The sequence below is a fragment of the Mobula hypostoma genome, chromosome 1 (assembly GCF_963921235.1).
Source record: "Mobula hypostoma chromosome 1, sMobHyp1.1, whole genome shotgun sequence".
NCBI lineage: Eukaryota > Metazoa > Chordata > Chondrichthyes > Myliobatiformes > Myliobatidae > Mobula > Mobula hypostoma.
In genome coordinates, this window is record NC_086097.1 from 20,253,156 (window position 1) to 20,276,355 (window position 23,200).

General features: G+C 41.0%; 1 protein-coding gene across 2 annotated transcripts in view; it reads left to right on the plus strand.

The window, feature by feature from the left end:
* fam161b (FAM161 centrosomal protein B) overlaps window positions 1–23,200 on the plus strand; it is a 54,647-nt gene that overhangs the window by 20,038 nt on the left and 11,409 nt on the right. Inside the window, exons 4-8 of one of the 2 annotated variants that reach the window (XM_063044348.1) lie at window positions 3,670–4,080; window positions 5,169–5,491; window positions 13,433–13,551; window positions 22,076–22,243; window positions 22,528–22,627. In XM_063044348.1, coding sequence (XP_062900418.1) covers window positions 3,670–4,080; window positions 5,169–5,491; window positions 13,433–13,551; window positions 22,076–22,243; window positions 22,528–22,627 — 1,121 coding nt within the window. Of the gene's footprint in view, window positions 1–3,669; window positions 4,081–5,165; window positions 5,492–13,432; window positions 13,552–22,075; window positions 22,244–22,527; window positions 22,628–23,200 lie in introns of both variants that reach the window. The other variant, XM_063044340.1, reaches the window with a different exon arrangement.

A 23,200-nucleotide genomic window follows, 5' to 3' on the forward strand; every position in this document is an offset into this window, starting at 1 on the left:
GTTACTTCTACAATCTGTTGAACCCACACCCCCACTATTTAACTTAAAGCCCTATCCACAGCCCTGATATGCAATTCGCTATGATCCAGGTCCCATCACGGTTCAGGTGGAGCCTGTCCCATTGGTACAGATCCCTCCTTCCCCAGTACTGGTGCCAATTTCCCATGAATTCAAACCCACTTCTCCCACTCCAATCCTTGAGCCATGCATTTAACTCTCTAATCTTCTTGACCCTATGACAATTTGCACGTGGCTCAGGTAGTAACCCAGAGATAATTACCTTTTTGGTTCTGCTTTTTAATTTAATCCTGAGCTGCTCAAATTCCCTCAGCAGAATCTCTTTCTTCATTCTACCCATGTTGGTTTGGTACCAACATGGACCAAGACAACTGGATCTTTTCCCTCCCACTACAAATTCCTCTGCAGGTCATATAAGATGTCCTGAACCCAGGCACCAGGCAGCCAGCACAGCCTTTGGGACGCTTTATCCTCACGACAGAGAACTCTGTCTATTCCCCTGACTATACTATCCCCAATTACCACTATGTTTCTCTTCTCTCCCGCCTCAGGAATGGCTTCCTGAACTATGGTGCCACAGTTAGGTTGCTCATCCTTCCTACAGCCCCCACTCTCATCCACACAGGGAGCAAAAATCTCAGACCTGTTAGACAGGTTCAAGGGCCTAGGCTCCTCCAGCACTGTCTCTTGGATCCCACTACCCGCCTCATTCGCGGTCACGCCCTCTTGTCCCTGACCACAGACCAAATTTGAGGCAGCTAATCTAATGGGTGTGACTGCCTCCTGAAACAGAGAATTCAGTTAACTCTCCCCCCTGATGTACCACAGTGTTTGAAGCTCAGATCCCAGGTTATCAACTTTGAGCCTGAGTTCCTCGAGCAGCCAACACTTGCTGCAGATGTGGTCACCAGGAACCACAATGGGTCCACCAGCTTTCACACCATACAGCTACAGCACATCACCTGATCCTGTATCACCACTACTTTATTTAATTAGCTGTAATTTAATGACTTTTTATTCAACCACTACAAAAGCCTGACCTGCTACTTGCCTGTGCCTCCTCGCCAAAGCCTCAAGTTCCCACTGCTACACTGGTCCACTCACACGATGGCTGCTTGCTTTGACCCTGCTTCACTTCTATTTGCTCCTGCTAATGAATCGCGAATTGATTGGTCCACGCTAATGCGCCGAGCCCCGCGAAACACTACTTTTTAAACTCTTCCCAACGAGTTTCTCATACAAATGAAGGTGCAATAGTTCGATCTAAAACCAGTGTATTATGCCTAAAACAGTGGAGACTACAATGGGATGAGGGAGGATTTGGCTAGTGTAGACTGGGAACATGGGCTGTATGGTGGTATGGCTGAGGAACAATGGAAGACTTTCAAAGCCGTTTTTCTCGGTGCTCAGTAAAAATATATTCCAGTTAAAAGCAAGGACAGTAAGGGAGGGGAGAGCCAGCCTTGGATAACTAAGGAAATAAAAAAAAGGTATCAAACTAAAAGCTCAGGCATACAAAATCACCAAGAAGAGTGAGGAAACTGGAAATTGGGAAAACTGTAAAAAGCAACAAACTACCAGTAAGCGAGCAATAAAGAAAGGGAAGCTGGAAAATAAACTAGCACAAATTATAAAATTGGATAGTAAAAGTTTTTTTTTATTAAGTGCAATCATGAGCAATAGCCAGATCAGAAATGCTGATCAAGTCAACTAGTTCCCAAAGAGAATTCTGAAAGGCCAATCAGATGGTTCACTGCTGCTCAGCAATAGAACCATAATATTATAATTATATAAACCAGGAAAGGGTGGCTGAAGTGAATATAGGTACCTGGGAGGACAAGAAGGGGTTATTGAGATTGGGTAATGAGGAAACAGCTGAAGCTCTGTGTTACTATTCTGTGTCAGTCTTCATGGTGGAGGACACATCTAACATACCAAAGATAGATGTTATGGATGCAATGAGAGGTGAGGACCTTGGAAAAAAATAGCTATCACTGAAGTGGTAGTGCTGAATAAATTTATGGTCCTGAAGACAGACAAGTCCCCAGGTCCTGATGAAATGCATCCCAAGGTATTGAAAGAAATGGCAGAAGTTATAGTAGAGGCTTTTGTGATAATTTACCAAAATTCTCTGGACTCTGGGCAGGTTCCAGTGGATTGGAAGACGGCAAATGACACGCCACTGTTCAAAAAAAGGATTTAGGCAAAAGGCAGGTATCTATAGGCCAGTTAGATTAACATCTGTAGTTGGGAAAATGCTTGAAGCTATCATTAAAGAAGAAATAGTGAGACATCTGGAAAGAAATAGATCCATCAGGCAGACACAGCATGGATTCAGCAAAGGCAGGTCCTGTTTGACAAACTTACTGGAGTTCTTTGAGTATAAAAGGAGTGCAGTGAATAGAGGGGAACAGATGGATGTTGTTTATTTGGATTTCCAGAAGGCATTCGATAAGGTGAGGCTTAAAAGACTTATCCATAAGGATGCATAGAGCTGGGGGTGATGTATTAGCATGGATCAGGAATTGGTTAACTAACAGAAAACAGAGTTGGGATACATGAGTGTTACTCTGGTTGGCAATCACTGGTGAGCAGTGAGTTGCAAGGGTCAGTTCTGGGCCCACAACTTTTAGTGTTTTCATACAATAACAATCTGGAAATGGGAATTGAGTGGAGTGTATTTAAGTTTTCTGATGATACTAAATTGAGTAGAAAAGCAAATTGTGCGGAAGATACGGAGAGTCTGCAGGAATAGGTTAAGTGAGTGGGCAAGGATCTGGCAGATGGAGTACAAAATTGGTAAATGTGAGGTCATCCATTTTGGAAGGGAAAATGAAAGAGCAGATGATTATTTAAATGGTAAAAAATTGCAGCATGCTGCTGTGCAGAGGGACTTGGGAGTCTTGTGCATGAATCACAAAAGGTTGATTTGTGGCTGTAGCAGGTTATCAAGAAGGCAAATGGAATGTTGGCCTTCATTGCTAGAGGGATTGAAGTTAAGAGCAGGGAGGTTATGCCCCACCTGTAGAACTGCGTGCAGTTCTGGTCTCCTTACTTGAAGGATATGCTGGCTTTGGAGGCAGTGCAGAGGAGGTTCACCAGATTGATTCCAGAGAAGAAGTGGTTAGACTATGAGGAGAGATTGAGTCACCTGGGACTCTACTTGCCAGAATTCAGAAGGATGAGAGGAGATCTTATAGAAACATAAAATTATGAAAGGGATAGATAAGACAGAGGCAGGAAAGCTGTTTCCACTGGTAGGTGAAAGTAGAACTAAGGGACACAGCCTTGAGATTCAGGGGAGTAGATTTAGGATGGAGATGAGGAGGAACTTCTTTTCCCAGAGAGTGGTGAGTCTGTGGAATTTTCTGCCTAATGAAGCAGTGGAGGCTACCTCAGTAAATATATTTAAAACAAGATTGGGTAGATTTTTGCATAATAAGGGAATTAACAGTTATGGGGAAAAGGCAGATAGTTGGAGATAAGTCCATGGCCAGATCAGCCATGAATCTTACTGAATAGCGGAGCAGGCTCGATGGGCCAGATGGCCTACTCTTGTTCCTATTTCTTATGTTCTTGTGAAAAGTTTGTGTAGTACCTGTTTTTGTTTGTTGTATTACACATTGTTTTCTTCTGAATTGTCCTGTGCAGTCCCTCAGCCATTCAATATGACGATGCGGGAGAGTCAGAAGAATACAGAGGTTCTCAGATCAAGGCTGATGATGGAAGTGGAGAAACAGCTGGTGGAGAAATGGCAGCAGGAAGAGGCAGAATGCCAGAAGAAATTCCGAGCCCTCCCTGTGCCCGGTCACGTTTACTTGCAACTTTATGATGAAATCAATGAACGGAATGAAGAGAAGAGAAAGAAAGAAACAGAGAAACGGCAAGAATATCTGCTGTCCACACAGAAACCATTTAGCTTCACAAAGAAGGAAGAAAGGAGGAAAGAAAAGTTGAAACAACAACTCTGTGCCGTGGTTCCAGAAACAGGAAGGACAGTAAAACGGATGAAGAAAATTCCACGTTCTGTCCAGGACCCATCAGTGAGTGAGAAACTCAAAGGTAAACTGAATAACTAATTGCACCATGTGTTTGTTGTGCAGGAGCATTCTGATCATGTTTTTTTTTAAATTCAGAAAGAATTCCATATGGCACAGAATATCTCCAAGTGAGACAGTAACATAATCTCTGGCATCTGTCTATCTGATGAAAAATAGGAGCTGACCTGAACACATGCATTCAAAGAACCAATAGCAAGGAATGCATTTTTTTTCCTCCTGCCCTTGTTCAGTCTGTGTCTTTTTCAGTTTATAACATAACTGAAAATTGGAAACTTGCAACGTGAGAAATCTCAAATAGCAAGCCAGCACGTAAGTCGTGTGTTACATAGCTGCCAAAAATCACCACATCTAGCAGCACGTTAATTAATTAACTTTTAAACTTCACTGCTGACATATGTAATGGGTGCTTTGATACATTCTTGTGAGTCTCAAAATAGATTGTGGTAACGGTCAGACAACTGTCTCTGACAAGAGTGCAGACCACTGCTTAGCAACTCAGCATAATAAGCAGCTGAGATTCAAATAATGCAGTGGTTGGCCTGAACTGCTGTTGACTCTTCCCGTGTGTCATGGTATAACATATCAATATTACCAATTATATTGGCAAGTATTTTTCTGGTTAATATTGTTTTACAGTAATAGAGAAGAGCTGCTATTCTCATTGTTGTCATCAGGAATGAGGTACAGGAGTCTCAGGACTCTTACAGTCAGGTTCAGAAACATTTATGACCCCTCAGTCATCAGCCTCTTGAACTAGAGGCGATAACTTCACTAGCCCCTTCATTGAACTGTTCCCATAACTGATGGACTCACTTTTAAGGACTCTTCATCCCATGTTCTTGATATTTACTGCTTATTTATTATTATTATTTTTCCCCCTGTCTTTTTGTATTTGCCCTGTTTGTTGTATTTTGCAAACTGGTTGTCCACCCTGTTGGTGCAGTCTTACATTGATTCTATTATGGGCAATGGATTTACTGAGTATCCCCATAAGAGAATGAATCTCCGGGTTGTATATGGTGACATGTATGTACTTTGATAGTACATTTACTTTGAACTTACTTGTTTTTCTCCTATCCTGTGAAGAAGATGAACTTTACAGAAAAATCAGGATTCATATGAGAGCTGAAGATTTGCTCAAAAAGGCTGCAGCACCTATAGACCATAAACCGAAAAATCAGGTCACTACTAGCTCGATGAGAGCAAGGCAGGAGAAGCTGAGCTTTCTGGAGGAAAAACCAAAGTTCAAGCCAAGGATAAATCCAGGAATTCCTGACTATACCAAACTGTACAATGCATTTCAAAGAGGAGCAAGAAAAGAGACAAAGGGGTCAACAAAATGTGTGCCCTTTGAACTGCAAACATCAAAGTTGCCCCCACGACAAAGCAAAGCCAAGACTATAGTACCAAAGGTATATCTTTCAAGTATTTTCTGTCTCGTGGGAAGATTTTGTGGGAATTGATCATGCCCTTTCAACCATGATGTATTTTGAGAATTCCAAAAATCTCATCCACACTCCAAACCTTAATCTGAAACCACTCAGTAAATTTATTGACCTTCATTTGTTGGCTCAACCCGATAGCAGATTGTTGACTTGCTTAATAGAATTTTCCTAGATTTTAAACCCACCAATTGCACTACTCTTCCCGGATTTCATCAGATTCGATTAAACACAGGACAGCAAAGAACTGCTCCTCTGTAATCTGTATTGGGTCCATGAAGTTAATGCTGCTTTGCCTCACTTCTGTAGACTATGTCTGTCTCCTAAGTAAATACAGGTCCAAAAAAAATCATTTAAGATCTCCCCCATCTCTTTTGGCCCACACATGGAATCTTTCCATTCTAATCTTCCAGAGGACCAATTTTGTCCCTTACAATCCTTTTGTTCTTAACGTATCTGTAGAATCCCTTAGGATTCTCCTTCACCTTATTTGCTAGGGCAACCTCATGTCGCCCTTTAGTCCTCCTGATCTCTTTCTTATGTGTTTCATTTGTTGCACTCTACCTCATTTGTTCCTACCTGTCTATACCTGCTATGCACCATCTTTTTTTTTCTTAACAGGACCTCAATATCTCTTGAAAACCAAGGTTCCCTACACTTCTTATCTTTACCTTTTATTTTGACAGGCACTTACAAGCTTTTTACTCTCAAAATTTTACTTTTGAAGGCCAGATAACAGCTCGTCCCAATCCACAGTTGCCAGATTCTTTCTGTTATCATCAAAATTGGCCTTTCTCCAATTTAGAATCTCAACCTGCAGACCAGGCCTATCTTTTTGCATATTTACTTTGAAACTGATGGCATTGTGACCTCTAGATGCAAAATGTTTCCTTACACAATCTCCTGTCGCCTGCTCCTGTCTCATTCCCTAAGAGCAGATCAAGTATCGCACTCTCTCTCATCCAAAGTAATTGCAGAAGAGGGAAGAATGGGAAATATTAAAATTGAAACTTAATACAGGGGTATTAATAAAGAAAGATAAGTACGCAACAATATAATTGCTAGACCACAAAATAATCTGCAGATGCTGGGATCAAAGCAACACTCACAACACGCTGGAGGAACTCAGCAGGTCAGGCAGCTTCAGTGGAAACGATGAGTCAACGTTCCTGACGAAGGGTTCCGGCCTGAAATGTTGACTCATTGTTTCCACTGATGCTGCCTGACCTGCTGAGTTCCTCCAGCATGTTGTTAATTGCTATACCATATGGAGTTGGCTGTAGAATATTTTTCCTGCATAGTCCCTTGGAATTGAGAATAACTTGCTTCCTTCTGTGTTCTGAGATAACTGCTGAGGTCATCATGGGGCATACAGGAAGTGTTATCAAACACAATTGGGTAAATAATTAATGTTCTTCCACTATTTACACTGAGGTACCTTGTACTCCTCATTTATGGACCCAGGGTTCTCACTACCATGCTATAACAGCAAAACTGTTGCATTTTTTCATAGAGGCTTTTGAGCACATCCTCAGATCTTCTTAAAGATGAGCTTTATTTGTCACACGTACATTGAAACATCAAAATATACATACAGCACCTGCAGATTTTCTCTTGTTAGTGAAATGTGTCGTTTGCATCAATGATCAGCACAGTCTGAGGATGTCCTGGGGATAGCCCACCTTGGTCACCATGCTTCCAGCGACAACATAGCATACCCACAACGTATTAACGCTTACACCTGTGGAATGTGAGAGAAACACGGAGCACCCTGAGGAAACTCAAGTGGTGACAAGGAGAACAAATTCCTTGTAGACAGCAACAGGAATTCAACCTCATTGACTGTGCTAATTGCTTTGCTGCCAGATTTTTTCCCCTCTGTCCAGCAGATAAATCTTTTCCATAGCAAAGCAATATATCCAGATATGGAAACAACAGGAATTCTGCAGATGCTGGAAATTCAAGCAACACACATCAAAGTTGCTGGTGAACGCAGCAGGCCAGGCAGCATCTGTAGGAAGAGGTGCAGTCGACGTTTCAGGTCAGGACTAACTGAAGGAAGAGTTAGTAAGGGATTTGAAAACTGGAGGGGGAGGGGGAGATCCAAAATGATAGGAGAAGACAGGAGGGGGAGGGATAGAGCCGAGAGCTGGACAGGTGATAGGCAAAAGGGGATACGAGAGGATCATGGGACAGGAGGTCCGGGAAGAAAGACAAGGGGGGGGGTACTCAGAGGATGGGCAAGAGGTATATTCAGAGGGACAGAGGGAGAAAAAGGAGAGTGAGAGAAAGAATGTGTGCATAAAAATGAGTAACAGATGGGGTACGAGGGGGAGGTGGGGCCTTAGCGGAAGTTAGAGAAGTCGATGTTCATGCCATCAGGTTGGAGGCTACCCAGACGGAATATAAGGTGTTGTTCCTCCAACCTGAGTGTGGCTTCATCTTTACAGTATAGGAGGCCGTGGATAGACATGTAAGAATGGGAATGGGATGTTGGAATTAAAATGTGTGGCCACTGGGAGATCCTGCTTTCTCTGGCGGACAGAGCGTAGAATGAAACACATTGGAAAGAAAAGGTCCGGGAAGAAAGACGGGGGGCGGGGAAGCCTCCTCTACTGTAAAGATGAAGCCACACTCAGGTTGGAGGAACAACACCTTATATTCCGTCTGGGTAGCCTCCAACCTGATGGCATGAACATCGACTTCTCTAACTTCCGCTAAGGCCCCACCTCCCCCTCGTACCCCATCTGTTACTTATTTTTATGCACACATTCTTTCTCTCACTCTCCTTTTTCTCCCTCTGTCCCTCTGAATATACCTCTTGCCCATCCTCTGAGTACCCCCCTCTTGTCTTTCTTCCCGGCCCTCCTGTCCCATGATCCTCTCGTATCCCCTTTTGCCAATCACCTGTCCAGCTCTTGGCTCCATCCCTCCCCCTCCTGTCTTCTCCTATCATTTTGGATCTCCCCCTCCCCCTCCAACTTTCAAATCCCTTACTCACTCTTCCTTCAGTTAGTCCTGACGAAGGGTCTCGGCCTGAAACCTCGACTGCACCTCTTCCTAGAGATGCTGCCTGGCCTGCTGCGTTCACCAGCAACTTTGATATCCAGATATGGTATATTTTGGTATCTGGGTTCTGTCTACCTGAGCCTGTCTGATACAGGCAGGGAAGAAGATCCTGATATGATTGGTTTATCCTAATGGATTTGGAGGATTTTTCAGAGGCAATGTTGGTGGTATTTGTCCAGTGCCTGCTTCAGGTAGTCCAAGGCACAGAAGTATGTTGAGGAGCAAGAATCACTGTTGTGTGCAACATCATCAATTTTTGCTGATACGGAGGCCCTTAATCTTCAATCACCCATTTCCTCACTTGGCTAAAGGCTGTTTTGGTTCACTGTAAACATGAGTGAATTTGATCACAAGATATTTTGGGAAAATATGACCCTCATTTTCCATTGTCTTGTTGTGACCCTTTATGGCAGAGGGCGATCTTGTACAGTAGAGGTATGTTGGTAGAGAACCTCTCTTTTGTAGGTGTTGGACATTAGGTGCATCCTCTGATATACTTGTCTGAATGCATCAGCATCGCTTTGGATCTCAGTCTTCAAGTATCTGCAAATCCAGGCGCTGTCTGTGTATTGCTCAAATTGACTTCTAAGGTTGGAGTGATCTTTGTTCTGGAGTGGAATCAATGAGCATTTTTCAATACTTCTGCAGATCAGTTCCACTTCAGTGAGAACATTGTTACAGACCACGTACAGAATTACAGCTTTAAAGATTGAAAAGAGCGATGTAGCTCTTCTTGACTTGGTTCTGCTCTCAGATTGGTTCTGTTAGACCCTTTTGGTTAGGATCATGGTTTGCACGCTATCAAAATGTACATGCAAGATGGAGATAAAATTCTGTGGTGGCTGAATTTGATGGAGGAGCTCTTCGACCGAGTTATAGATTTTGATAGAGTTGATAAGTACCGTACACAGATTTTGCTGTAGGTCCGTGCATTTACCCCTAAGGTTGGTGTGTGATAAAGATCAAGTTCACTCTGTGTTTAGATGAATAAAACCTACATGTTGGAAGGACAAACCAATGTAGAACATACAGGGTTAATGGTAAGGCACTGAGGAGTGCAGTGGAACAGAGGGATCTGGGAATACAGATACAAAATTCCCTAAAAGTGTCGTCACAGGTAGATAGGGTCGTAAAGAGAGCTTTTGGTACATTGGCCTTTATTAATCGATGTATTGAGTATAAGAGCTGGAATGTTATGATGAGGTTGTATAAGGCATTGGTGAGGCCGAATCTGGAGTATTGTGTTCAGTTTTGGTCACCAAATTACAGGAAGGATATAAATAAGGTTGAAAGAGTGCAGAGAAGGTTTACAAGGATGTTGCCAGGACTTGAGAAACTCAGTTACAGAGAAAGGTTGAATAGGTTAGGACTTTATTCCCCGGAGCGCAGAAGAATGAGGGGAGATTTGATAGAGGTATATAAAATTATGATGGGTATGGATAGAGTGAATGCAAGCAGGCTTTTTCCACTGAGGCAAGGAGAGAAAAAAACCAGAGGACATGGGTTTAGGGTGAGGGGTGAAAAGTTTAAAGGGAACATGGGGGGGGGCTTCTTCACACAGAGAGTGGTGGGAGTATGGAATGAGCTGCCAGACGAGGTGGTAAATGCGGGTTCTTTTTTAACATTTAAGAATAAATTGGACAGATACATGGATGGGAGGTGTATGGAGGGATATGGTCCATGTGCAGGTCAGTGGGACTAGGCAGAAAATGGTTCGGCACAGCCAAGGGCCAAAGGGCCTGTTTCTGTGCTGTAGTTTCTGTGGTTTTTCTATGGTTTTCTATGAGTGGCCACATTATTTTGTACCTCTTGTACCTAATAAAGTGGCGACTGAGTGCACGTTCATGGTCTTCTGCTGCTGTAGCCCATCCACTTTAAGGTTTGACATGTTCTGCATTGGAAGATGTTCTTCTGTACACCACTGTGGTAACATGTGGTTATTTGAGTTACTGTTGCCCTCCGCCAGCTTGAATGAGTCTGGCTGTTCTCCTCTGACCTCTCTCATTAACAAGGCATTCTCACCAACAGAACTGCAGTTCACTGGATGCTTTCTGTTTTTCACACCTTCCTCTGTAAGGTCTACAAAATGTTGTGCACGAAAGTCCCATGAGATCAGCAGTTTCTGAGATACACAAACCACTCCGTGATGACAATCATTCCACAATCAAGGTCATCAGGTCTGAGAGAAAAGAGAAAAGAATGCCGGTATATAGCAGCAGAACCCATAACCTAACAGTTTCTCTTCAACCACCACTCCCCCACCCAGTTCTGTCTGTCCATCATCCCCTTCCCTCCCTGTTACCTACTATCCCATCCCCACTTTGTACTGCTATATACTGGCAATCTTTCCTCTTCCCTCTCAGCCTTGATGCAAGATTGATGCCCAAAACATTGACGTACCTTTTGTATCCTCAGAGGTTGATTGACCAAATGAGTTCAAGATTGTTCAAGGCTTCAAGATCGTTTAACGTTATCTCCAGTGCAGATGTGTAAAGGGGAACAAACAAACTAATTGTTACTCCGAATCTCATACAGCAGAAAAAAAACACAAGATAAAGAACACAACTGTTTAAAAAAACACTATAAATACATAAGGTGACTGACAGGAAATGATAAAGTAGTAGTGGAAGGGTGGGTTGGATGTTGATCAACATTACTGCTTGGGGAAAGTAACTGTTTTTGAGTCCAGTGGTCCTGGCATGGGTACTACATAGCCTCCACCCTAAAAGGAGTGAGACAAAGTGAGGGGGATCTTTGAGCAAAGAATAGGAGCAAAATGGGTGGGATCCTTCATGATATTGCTGGCCTTTTTCTGACATCTTTCGTCCAGCATTCTGGGTTTTTTTGTTCCAGACGCCGGCACTTGCAGCCCCTTTTGTCTTCAAGAGTGACTTGCATTTATGTTAATTAGCTCTTGGATCTAATGGTCAATCTCATAAAACCAGCCCTAGAAGAGAAGTTGAGAGTCTGTCCAGGAGCTGTTAATTATTCATTAACTTCAAGGTAGCGTCATGCACTGTAGACACTCTGTATTGCTGTTAGCCGAGAGTGAATACAATAACTAGCTCAGAGCTGTCTAAGAGGAGCTGCATTTGGAGGTTCAGAGAGTTTCAGTGTTCAGAGTTTCTTACAGCATGATTTCTGTCAGTGATGTATTGGGTTCAGGGTCATGTGAATAATGGTGGATTGGCCAATAATCAATAGTTATCATCATTTGTTGTGCTGCAGTGATGGTAACTTCCTCATGATCAATCACTTGCACAATGATAAAATCTAGACAGACGCCAGTGCCTGGACCTGTAATATTCCCATGTGATTCTGCACATGGTCATTTCATAGGTTAGCAAATCTGTCCAGCCACTCCAAATGTAAATAGGATGTACAAAGACTGTACTTTCCAAGCTGAAATATAGGCTATCCAGTGGCCCCACTCCTTACAGGTAAGTGGGTTGCTTGATGTGGTGTCCAAATCTTATTAGATTTAAGAGCTCCTAGATTCAATGATTGCTTAGTTACATCCACTTGGGAATTGTACCAAAGGCAAAATCAGGTACTCAATTTGAGGAAGGCCCCACAAGCACAGATTTACTTTATTGTCGCCAAACAATTGATACTAGAGCATACGTCATCACAGCGATATTTGATTCTGTGCTTCCCGCTCCCTGGAGTACAAATCGATAGTAAATAGTAAAAATTTAAATTATAAATCATAAATAGAAAATAGAAAAGGGAAAGTAAGGTAGTGCAAAAAAACCAAGAGGCAGGTGCGGATATTTGGAGGCTACGGCCCAGATCCGGGTCAGGATCCGTTCAGCAGTCTTATCACAGTTGGAAAGAAGCTGTTCCCAAATCTGGCCGTACGAGTCTTCAAGCTCCTGAGCCTTCTCCCGGAGGGAAGAGGGACGAAAAGTGTGTTGGCTGGGTGGGTCGTGTCCTTGACCTGTGTTCAGAACATTGTAATAGCCCAGCTCTCATTAAGTTTTCAAAACTAATGAGCACACAATACCTCTTCATTTTGAGTCTTGAGTAGCAGCACCATACCTTCACATTTTTTTTAAAGACTGAGAAGGCTCAAAGCAAAATTTCTCAACAAATCCTCTCCCCTGTACTTCCCCACCCACAAGTCTTTGCAAAGTGCAAGATCTACCCTGCCATCCAAATTTTATTTCACTGTATGCTACAATTCAGAGGTTATTAGAATCATAGTTATACAACATGGAAATGGGCTCTTCAGCGCAACTCATCATGCCAACAGGTTGCTTACCTGAACTACTCCCATTTGCCTGTGTTTGGCTCATATTGCTCTGAAATATACCTGCATACTTGTCTAAAAGTTTATGGTCATTTGTAATTGTACTCGCCTCTGCCACTTCCTCTTGCAACTCATTCTACGAAACTAACACCTTTTGTGTGGAAAAATTTGCTCCCAGGTTCCATTCAAATCTTTCCACTCTCACTTTAAACCTATGTCCTCCAATTTTAGCCTTCTATACTCTGGGGGAAAATTGTGACCATTCACTTTTTCTATGCCCCTCAAGATGTTATATTCCACTACAAGGTCACACATCAGCCTCCTACACTTTTCTTATGAGTAGTCAATTGTTAGCTTAAACTTGGTTAACTAAAATCAGCTGAAAAATTTGTGAAGCCATATTAATGGTATTTGCATAACTTCATTCAAATTAGGAATGTTTCATCAAATATATGTGTAATAAGCAGTGTAATCAAATATTTGAAATCAGATAGTAACCACACCCAAATTAAGGCTTTGATAAATTCTTGTAAATAATTAAATAGAATAATTTGCAAGTGTAAAATCCAGCCTTCCTGTCACATTTATAGGAAAAGGCAAAGATTCACTTGAAGAAAAGTAATTCTTTCAGTGATATTCGTTCACTATCTTCTCATACACTGCCCATCTCTACGACAAACGCTGCAAGGAAAAGGCAGTCGGCTGTCAGGTAAAACAAAACTGAAAGTTAACTGTGTGGATAATGCATCTGATGTTTCTTTACAGTTCATTGAAGATGGATGAAGAAATAATGCATTATAGAGACTTGCGCAAAGTACTGGAGGAACTCAGCGGGTCAGATAGTATGGACTGTCGCCATTTTGGGTCAAGACCCCTTATCTGGACTGGAAAGCAAGGGAAGAAGTGATGATAAAAGGGTGGAAGAAATGGGCTGTGCACAAGCTAGTGGGTGATAGCTCAATCCCGGTGAGAGGGCAAGGGTAAGCAATTGGGGGAGGGGGGAGTTGGAACAACGTAAGAAGCTGGGAGACGATGGGTGGAAGTGACAAAAGGCTGAAGAAGATGGAATCTAATAGGTATTAGACAGTGGACCATGGAATAAAGGGAAGAAGCTGAGAAGGGGAACTAAAGGAAGGAATGTATGGGTGATGGGCAAAGGAGGGGAAAGAAAAGTGATAATGGGCTGGTGGGATAAAGGAAAACAAAAAGGGGCACAGAGGATAGTCCATCTGTCTCTGAGCATATATAATGTCACCTGTGGATCAGTAAGAAATTTCTGCTTGTGCTGAATTTGAATTGAAGCTCCAGCATCTCAGTACACTTCAGTCATTGCGTTTTTACTGAGCTGTTGTACACAGTCATTTGAATTCTAGCCATAAGTTTTTACTGAAACAGTGCAAGTTGTTGCTGCTTCCCTTTTCTTTCTCCTTTCTTCCCAGAAATTGCTCCCTTTATCTGATTCCCTACTGAAAGTCATTTTTGAATATCTTTCTATCTTAATTTCAGAGATAACAGATGAATGCATAAATGGTTTTTGTTTCATGTCACCTCTGCGTAATTTTCACCAGTCAACTTAAATTTGTTTGTTATGGCTTTGTGCCTGTGCTCTTTATTTTTCTTTAGTCTATGAAAAGCCTCTGGTTTAAGCACCTCTCCTAACTCTTGTTTTTCTTTCTACTCTTACCAGCACAACCAAGCCTTTCATCCCTGGTACTTTTCTCGTCAAGTTTCCAACATCTGCTCTGGACTTTGACATCCTTTCCTAAGCATGGTCCATAGATAATGGCCATTATAATCCAGTTCAAATCTAGTTTAGCAGAACTTGATTTCATACCCTGTATTCTTCTCTAATAATGATCCCAGATGGCTTCATGATAACTTTACCTTGCTTCCTTCAAAGACTTGTATGTATACAAATCCAGTTCAATACTCATCTCACATTCCATGTATTTTTAAAAATAATTTACTGACAGTGGAAACTTACTTTGCCAATTTGGATTGTTCTGGTATTACAGTGTGACAAAAAGTAATTCAGTGACTGTATTACATGTAATGGAAGGGTTTCTTTGTTGTAAACCCCCTTGCTGTTTCTGGGTCTATTGTCCAGTGTTCTTAGTACCTTTATATAGCAACTATGAATAGCAACCAGAAACAACTTGTTCTTGCAATACAACGAACATTTATTTTGTATGAAAGCTAATAATCTACCCTATATAGCAATCAACAACCATTTAAATAGAAATAGTAGCCAAAAACAATTAATACTTGTTAAATTGTGAGTTGAAACATGAGCAAAAACTCATATCCAAAGTTTATACAGTTTAATTCCTACTCCTCCAGTACTGGGTCATTGCCTCAAATACTTCGTAAGGGAATGTTAGGAAATCAAACTGTAGGGAATGTTGTGTACAAGGGTAGTTGTGTGGAGTGCTTGAATGACACCCCTGTAAAGATGACTATTTGGATAGCTCCTTGCCTGGTCGATAGGATGTCGGATAAGCAACATGATCAGTCTGAGTCAGCAGTGGAATCAGAAAAGAGAAGGAGCTCATAAAGACATGTGCAACAACAGCATGCATATTGAAAGACGTCCACTTGAGGAACAATGGGTAGACTCGATGTAAAAGGAATCAAAGTTAGATTCCAGAGAAATGGGAAAAGAAGCATTTCAGGTGAATTTACTAGTTATTAGAGGGGGAGGATGATGATGATGAGAAAAGTCTTCTCTCTGCTTGTGGTCACGTAGGGTGTAATTTGTATTGCTGATCAAGGGAGTTTAACTGGAATGGAACAATTGAGCAGACTGAATAAGTAGGAAAGATAGGCGATGAAGAAGATTGGAAAGGGAAGGGAGATCAGAGATCAGTTTAATAGGTACTGCTGGATGAGGATACTAATACGCTGGTATTTTCAGCACATCTGCATCTGTTAAAGATCTCCACTCTCCACCATGGTTTATATTAGAGAGGGCTGGGTGGTAGTTTGAAAGAGAGGAAGATCAGTGATAAGGTTTCATTTGTAAAGTGGGTGTTGATGATGGCAGATTTTTAGGGGGAGAGAGTGGTCCCAGAGAGAGGAGACATGAGGCATCTTGGGGAGCCAGAAAGAAAAGTTGAGTGATTGTCAGTGTGGTGGGAATAAGATCAAAGGTGCAAGGTTGGATTATGGCCAAGATAACACGGATAGTCTGCCAATTCATATTTTTATTGAAGCAGATAATAATCTAGACTTTAGTAGTAAACAGAAAGATGTATGTGTGAAAGGTCCAATGGCAACAAACTTGCAATGTGGCTATCAAACTACTCAGAGTAACACAGACAAAATTCTGGAGGAACTCAGCAGGTCAAGCAGCATCTACGGAGAGATATAAACAATTAGCGTCTTGGGTTGAGACCCTTCATCGGGATTCCAGCTTCTTCCAGATTTCCAGTACCTGCAGAATCTCTTGTGTTTATCAACTTTCCTAGCACAACTTATAACTTTCAACAATGTAGCCAACAACCTCGAATATATAAACAGGTATAACGTTGTGGCATCACTGAATCATGGCTGAAGGATGGTCGTAGGTGGGAGCTGAATGTCCGAGGTTATGCGATAGGAAGTGAGGCAAAAGGGGTGCTGTAGCTCTGCTGGTAAAGAGTAGCAGAATCAGCAGAAAGGTGTGACATAGGATCAGAAGATGTTGAATCCTTGTGGGTTGAGTTGAGAAACTGCAAGGTTAAAAGGACCCTGATGGTAGTTATATACAGGCCTCTCAACATTAGCTGGCATGTGGACCACAGATTACAACGGGAAATAGAAAAGGCATATCAGAAGGGCAATGTTATGATAGTCATGGGATATCTTAACATGCAGGTTGATTGGGAAAATCAGGTTGGTAATGGATCTCGCGAGTAAGTGTTGAATGCCTACAAGATAGCTTTTTAGAGCAGGTTGTCACTAAGCGTACTAGGGGATCAGCTGTACTTTCTGGGTGTTACGTAATGAACCGGAAGTGATTAGGGAGCTTAAGGAAAGGAACCCTTTCTTTATTAATCTTTTTATTGATTTTTAAAAAGCATAAATACAATCAAGAGGAGAATTAGTTCAAATATATATGTCGGCAACAATATAAACCAAGATTAAGATAGACATTGTCAAAATCATAAATATTGTTAAACTAGTATAAAATATATAATAAAAAATGAAAATAACAATTCTCCTCTTACCAGTTTATGAAGAGAAAGGAAAAAACAATGGGTTTTAAATGAAAAGAAAAAAATCCCACTACACTACACAAAAAAAAACAAAAAAAAGGGACTGGGCAGTCCATTTTGAGGATACGATCAAAAAAGGAAGAAAGACTTTCTGATCAAATCTAAAACTTAGAAAGGAAAAAAGAAGATTGAAAGAGTAATAAATCAAATTAAATAAAAAATATTGGATAAAAGGTCAACATATTTGCTCTAATTTGAAGGATGTTCCCCTTATTTCCTCTAAACTTAAACAGGACACAATGGAGGAGAGCCAATAAAAGACTGTAGGTGGATTAGAATCCTTCCACTTCAATAAAATGGTTCTCCTAGCCAATAAGGTCGAAAAGGCTATCATACGTTGAGCGGAAAGAGGAATATTTCCTGCTTCCGATGGGATAATCCCAAAAATTGCCTTAAGCAAATTAGGTTGTAGATCCAGATCCAAAACTTTTGATAGTGTTTTAAAAACATTTTTCCAAAAGTTATCTAGCTTTATACAAGACCAATACATATGTTAAAGTGGCCAGCTCTGTCACAAATACGATTAATATTGGAGAAAATACGCGCTAGTTTATCCTTTGACATATGGGCACGATGCACTATCTTGAACTGTATCAAGGAATGACGGGCACAAATAGATGTGTTGTTAACCAAATGAAAAACTTTACTCCATTGATTATCTGAAAATGACTCTTGAAGTTCCGATTCCCAAGCGCGTTTAATTTTATCATTAGATATCATTCGTGAACTCAGTAACTGTTTATAGATTGTAGCTATCAACCCTTTTTGAAATGGTTTAAACTGAAAGAGAACACTTGTCATATTAGGTAGATAAGCAGAAGGGTAATTTGGTAACAAACCACGTAAAAATAAAAGTCCTAATTTGTAAATATCTAAAGAAGTGTATCATATGATAGATCATATGTATCCACTAACTGAGGAAAAAGACATTAAACAGTCCCCTAAAAACAAATCTGAAAAAGTTATTATTCCCTTGGTTTTCCAAATTAAAAAGGCCTTATCCAAAATTGATGGTTTAAAAAATAATTGAGATAGATATTACTAGAGAGAATAAATTATTTAACTCAAAATAAAATCTACGAAACTGAAACCAAGTTCTTAATGTATGTTTAATAATGGGATTAAATTCTTGTCTGCTAATCTTAAAAATCAAAAGGGGAAGAGAAACTCCCAGTAAAGAGGCCACCAAGTTTACCTCTAGATCTAACCATGAAGGACAATCATGTATATCTGAATAGTGAATCCAAGAAGTAATATGTTGAATATCAATTGCCCAATAGTACATTCTAAAGTTACACAAAGCCATACCACCATCCTTTTTTAATTTCTGCAATAAGGGTTTACTCAATCTAGGATGAAAAGAACCCTTAGGAGGCAGTGATCCCAATATAATTGAGTTCAACTTGAAGTTTGACGAGGAGAAAGTAAAATCTGACATAGCAGTATTTCAGTGGTGTAGAGGAAATTAAAGTGGTATGATAGAAGAGCTGGCCAAAATAAATTGGAAGGAGATGCTGGCAGGGATGACAGCAGAACGGCAATGGTGGGCATTTCTGGGAAATATTAGGAAGGTGCAGGATAGATGTATTCCAAAAATGAAGAAATACTCAAATGGCAAAATATTACAACTGTGCCTGACAAGAGAAGTCGAAGCTAATGTAAAAGCAAAAGAGAAGGCTTACAACAAAGCAAAAATTAGCAGAAGATAGAGGATTTGAAAGGTTTTAACAACCTGCAGAGAGTAACTAAAAGAATCATTGGGAAGGAAAAGATGAAATATGAAAGCAAGCGAGCAAACAATATCAAAGTGGATAGTAAAAGCTTTTTTCAAGTATGTATAAAATAAAACAGATAAGAATGGATATAGAGCTGCTAGAAAATGAGGCTGGAGAAATAATAACGGGACAAAAAGACTATTTTGCATCAGTATTCACTGTTGGAGACACCAGCACTGTACCAGATATTGAAGAGTGTGAGGAAAAAGAAATGAGTGCAGTTACTATTACAAGAAGATGCTCAAAAAGCTGAAAGACCTAAGGGTGCATAAGTCACCCAGACCAGATGAACTCCACCCTAGGGTTCTGAAAGAGGTAACAGTAGAAATGTGTCATCTTTAACTTTAAGGGAGTAAAAAATTAACTGATTTCCAAAAGGTATAACTATTCACAGTAACAGAAATTTTGACCAGGGGTGCCCAAACTTTTGTATGCCACTGTGGAATAGATGAAGGGGAGGCAGTGGATGCTGTATATTTAGACTTTCAGGCGGCCTTCAACAAGGTGTCACACAGGGCTGCTTACCAAGTTAACAGCCCATGGTACTACAGGAAAGTTGTTAAGATGGCCAGAGCATTGTCTGATTGGAAGGAGGCAGTGAGTAGAAATAAAAGGATCCTTGACTGGTTGGCTGCCAGGTGGTGTTCCGCAGGGGTCGGTGTTGGGACCACTTCTTTTTATTCTATATATCAATGATTTAGATGATGGAATAGATGGCTTTGTTGCCAAGTTTGCAGGTCATAGTCATAGTCTTACTTTATTGATCCCGGGGGAAATTGGTTGATGATGTGATGATGTGAGATTGGTGGAGAGGCAGGTAGTGTTGAGGAAACAGGTAGGATGCAGAAGGATGGACAGATTTGGAGAATAGGCAAGAAAGTGGCAAATGAAATACCGTTTGTACAATGTTAGAAAGTGCATGATCATGAACTTTGCTAGTAGAAATAAATAAACAGACTATTTTCTAAATTGGAAGAAAATCCAAAACTGAGATGCAAAGGGATTTGGGAGTCCTTGTGCAGACCACCCTAAGGGTTAACTTGCATTTTGAGTCTGTGGTATGGTAAGGAAGGCAAATGCAATGTTAGCATTCATTTCAAGAGGCCTAGAATTCAAGAGCAGGGATGTGATGCTAAGGGTTTAAAAGGCACTGGTGAGGCCTCACCTTGAGTATTGTGAACAAGTTTTGGGCTCCTCATCTCAGAAAAGATGTCCTGGCATTGGAGAGGGTTCAGAGGAGGTTCACGAGGATGATTCCAGGAATGAAAGGGTTATCATACGAGGAACGTTTGATGGCTCTGGGTCTGTACTTGCTGGAATTTAGAAGGATGACGGGGGATCTCATTGAAATCTTTCAAATGTTGAAAGGCCTAGACAGAGTAGATGTGGAAAGGATGGTTCCCATAGTGGGATAGTCTAGAACAAGAGGGCACAGCTTCAGGATAGAGGGGCGTCCATTTAAAGACAGAGCTACAGAGAAATATCTTTAGCCAGTGGATGGTAAATTTGTGGAATTGATTACCACATGTAGCTGTGGAGGCCAGGTTGTTGGGTGTATTTAAGGCAGAGATTGATAAGTTTTCAATTGGACATGACATCAAAGGTTACGGGGAGAAGGCTAGGGAGGGAAAAAGGGATCAGCCATGATTGAATGGTGGAGCAGACTTGATGGGCCAAATGGCCTACTTCTGCTCCTATATCTTATGGTCTTTTATTTGTGCAGGTGGAGCAAGAAATTAGGATGCAAATAGGAGGTTGACTTTTATGTAATGGGATTTGAATACAAGGGGACAGAGACTTTAGGACCCTGATGAGACCATGTTTGAAATCTGAAGTAAGGATATGCTTGGGGCAGTGGGGGAGAGATGCAATTAAGGTCCAATGGCTCGGAGGGATTTGCCTTGTAAAGAGAGATTAAGCTAACTAGGCCTAATCTCAGAGTGGTGTGTAACAAGAGATAATGTCAGTGAAATATTGACTACCTTTTGCAGGGTATTTTCTTTTTACTACTTTGTATTTGTACATGGTTTAATATGCCTAGATGACACAAAAAACAAAATCTTTTCTCTGCATCCCACACTTGTGACAATAATAAACTAATAGCAGGTTTTGTTCCATCAACAAACTAGCATTCAGTTCCCTCACCTTTGTGAAGTGTTGGGCTTCCAGCACTGATCTCAGGAATATCTCTCAACCCAGCACCTGAGGAAGTCCCATAATTCCTCCTGTTTCTTATCTGTCAACCAATTTACAAATGGCATGATATTAACCCCTTTCTCATATCTATTAAATCTGCACATGGGACATGCGGACTGTTATATGAGACTTTATCAAAGGCTTCCATACACCACTGGTTCTTCCTTTTCCATTTTACCTGTTACTCCCTCAGAAAACCAAGTAAGTTTATCAAGAACACAAGATTCTGCAGATGTTGGCCCTGAATGGTGGTGAGGAAGAGGTGTGGGGGCAAGTGTAGCACTTTTCATGATTGCAGGGGTAAGTGCCAGCAGGGAGGTCAGTGGGGAGAGATGAGCGGACAAGGGAATCGTGTAGAGGGGAATCCCTATGGATAGCAGATGGGTGGATGAAGGACGGGTGGGAGGAGGACGGGAGGGTGTGCTTTGTGATAGGATCCCTTGGATATGGTGGAATTTACGAAGAATGATGTCCTGGATACAGAGGCTCAGGGGGTGGTAGGGGAGGACAAGGGAAGTCTTATTCCTGTTATGATGTCAGGAGAATGGGATGTAGGAAATAGAGGAGATGCAAGTGAGGACAGCAAAAGCAGTGGTGGAAAGGGAAACACTATTTGTAAAAAGAGGACATCTCATATCAAACCTTATTTTTCTTTAATAAATCCATCTTCACTTTACACAATACTGCTTTCTAAGTGGTTTGATCTTTATAAGCTCTAATTCTTACATTTTGTCTTCCACTGATGTTAGGCTAATTGATTTATGGTTACTTGTTTTCTCTCTCTCATGCTTTTTAAAAAGTGGGATTACATTTTCCATCCTTCAATCTACCCAAACTGTTTCAAAATCTATAAAATTCTGTTAAACAGTTAATATGGAACTCATTGCCAATATAGCAGCACCCATTTAATAAACAAAGGAGAATTTTTGTGCCAATATTTGGCAACATGGAGCTATGTTTGATTGGAAGTAGTCCTTTGAATATGACTTTGATGTTTATTCCATAGAAAATCTCTGGAAGAACGAGATAAGCAGGAAATAGAAAAAGCTGAATGGATGGAGAAGTACAAAAAGAATGTCCAAGATATAAGCAAAAAAGTATCAATCCGAGCTAAAGCGATGGACTCTCATCAAAGCCTTGCAGAGACCTTCAAAGAAATATTGAAGAAGTATAGGTCTGTAGGTTTCTTAATATAACACATTTTAATTGTATAGAAAATTTATCAGAATTCTTAGTGTATGACTCTTAAAGGAATTACCTGTCATGTATGTAGTGCTAGTTGAATGCAAAAAGTCCCATTACATTAGTGCAGAGTTGAGGAAGTGAGTTCTGTATGGTCTCTCTATCATTTCTCTGTCAACAAACTCCGCCAAGCAGCAACTCCTCTTGTTCATAGTTTAGCTGTCATAAAGGCCTTACACTTGCTTCTATCACTTAATAACCTATTTTAATTCACAGGCAGGCGGACCTTAGGAGGAAACAGGAGTACAAGAAGGAATTAGAGGAGATGAAAAGGAGAGTCTGCAGCAGACCCTATCTTTTTGAACAAGTCACTCAGGTAAGGATGATAGACACCTTGATCAACTTATGAATCCACGGATCGGATATACATCTTTGCACAATAATGTGGGCTGGAAATGAGACTCTGAAAGTCTTCTGTGAGTTCTAACACACCTAGGTGTTTGAGGTCAATATGGTCAACCAGTAGCCACCATATGTGCATTGACATGACCTTTCCACTCTCAGCTCTTGGTGTCCCTGAACTTGGTGGCACAGTCTGCCATAGAGTGGCGTAACCAGCAACATTCACTTGTATATTTTTTCCAGCAACTGTTTCGTATAGGTGTCTATAAAGTGACAATTTGTTTGCTACCTTAAAGGGAGAACTGGAGGAAGGAACAGGAGTCACCAGATATGTTAGTACCATTATCAGCACCATCTCTCCCAAATACTGCTGCAGGATGTTTATAAACATGAGATCTTGCAGCTACTGGAAATCAAGAGCAACACACACAAAATGCTAGAGGAACTCAGCACATCAGGTAGCAGAATCCAAATCAGGTTTATTATCACCGGCATGTGACGTGAAATTTGTTAACTTAGCAGCAGCAGTTCAAGGCAATACATAATC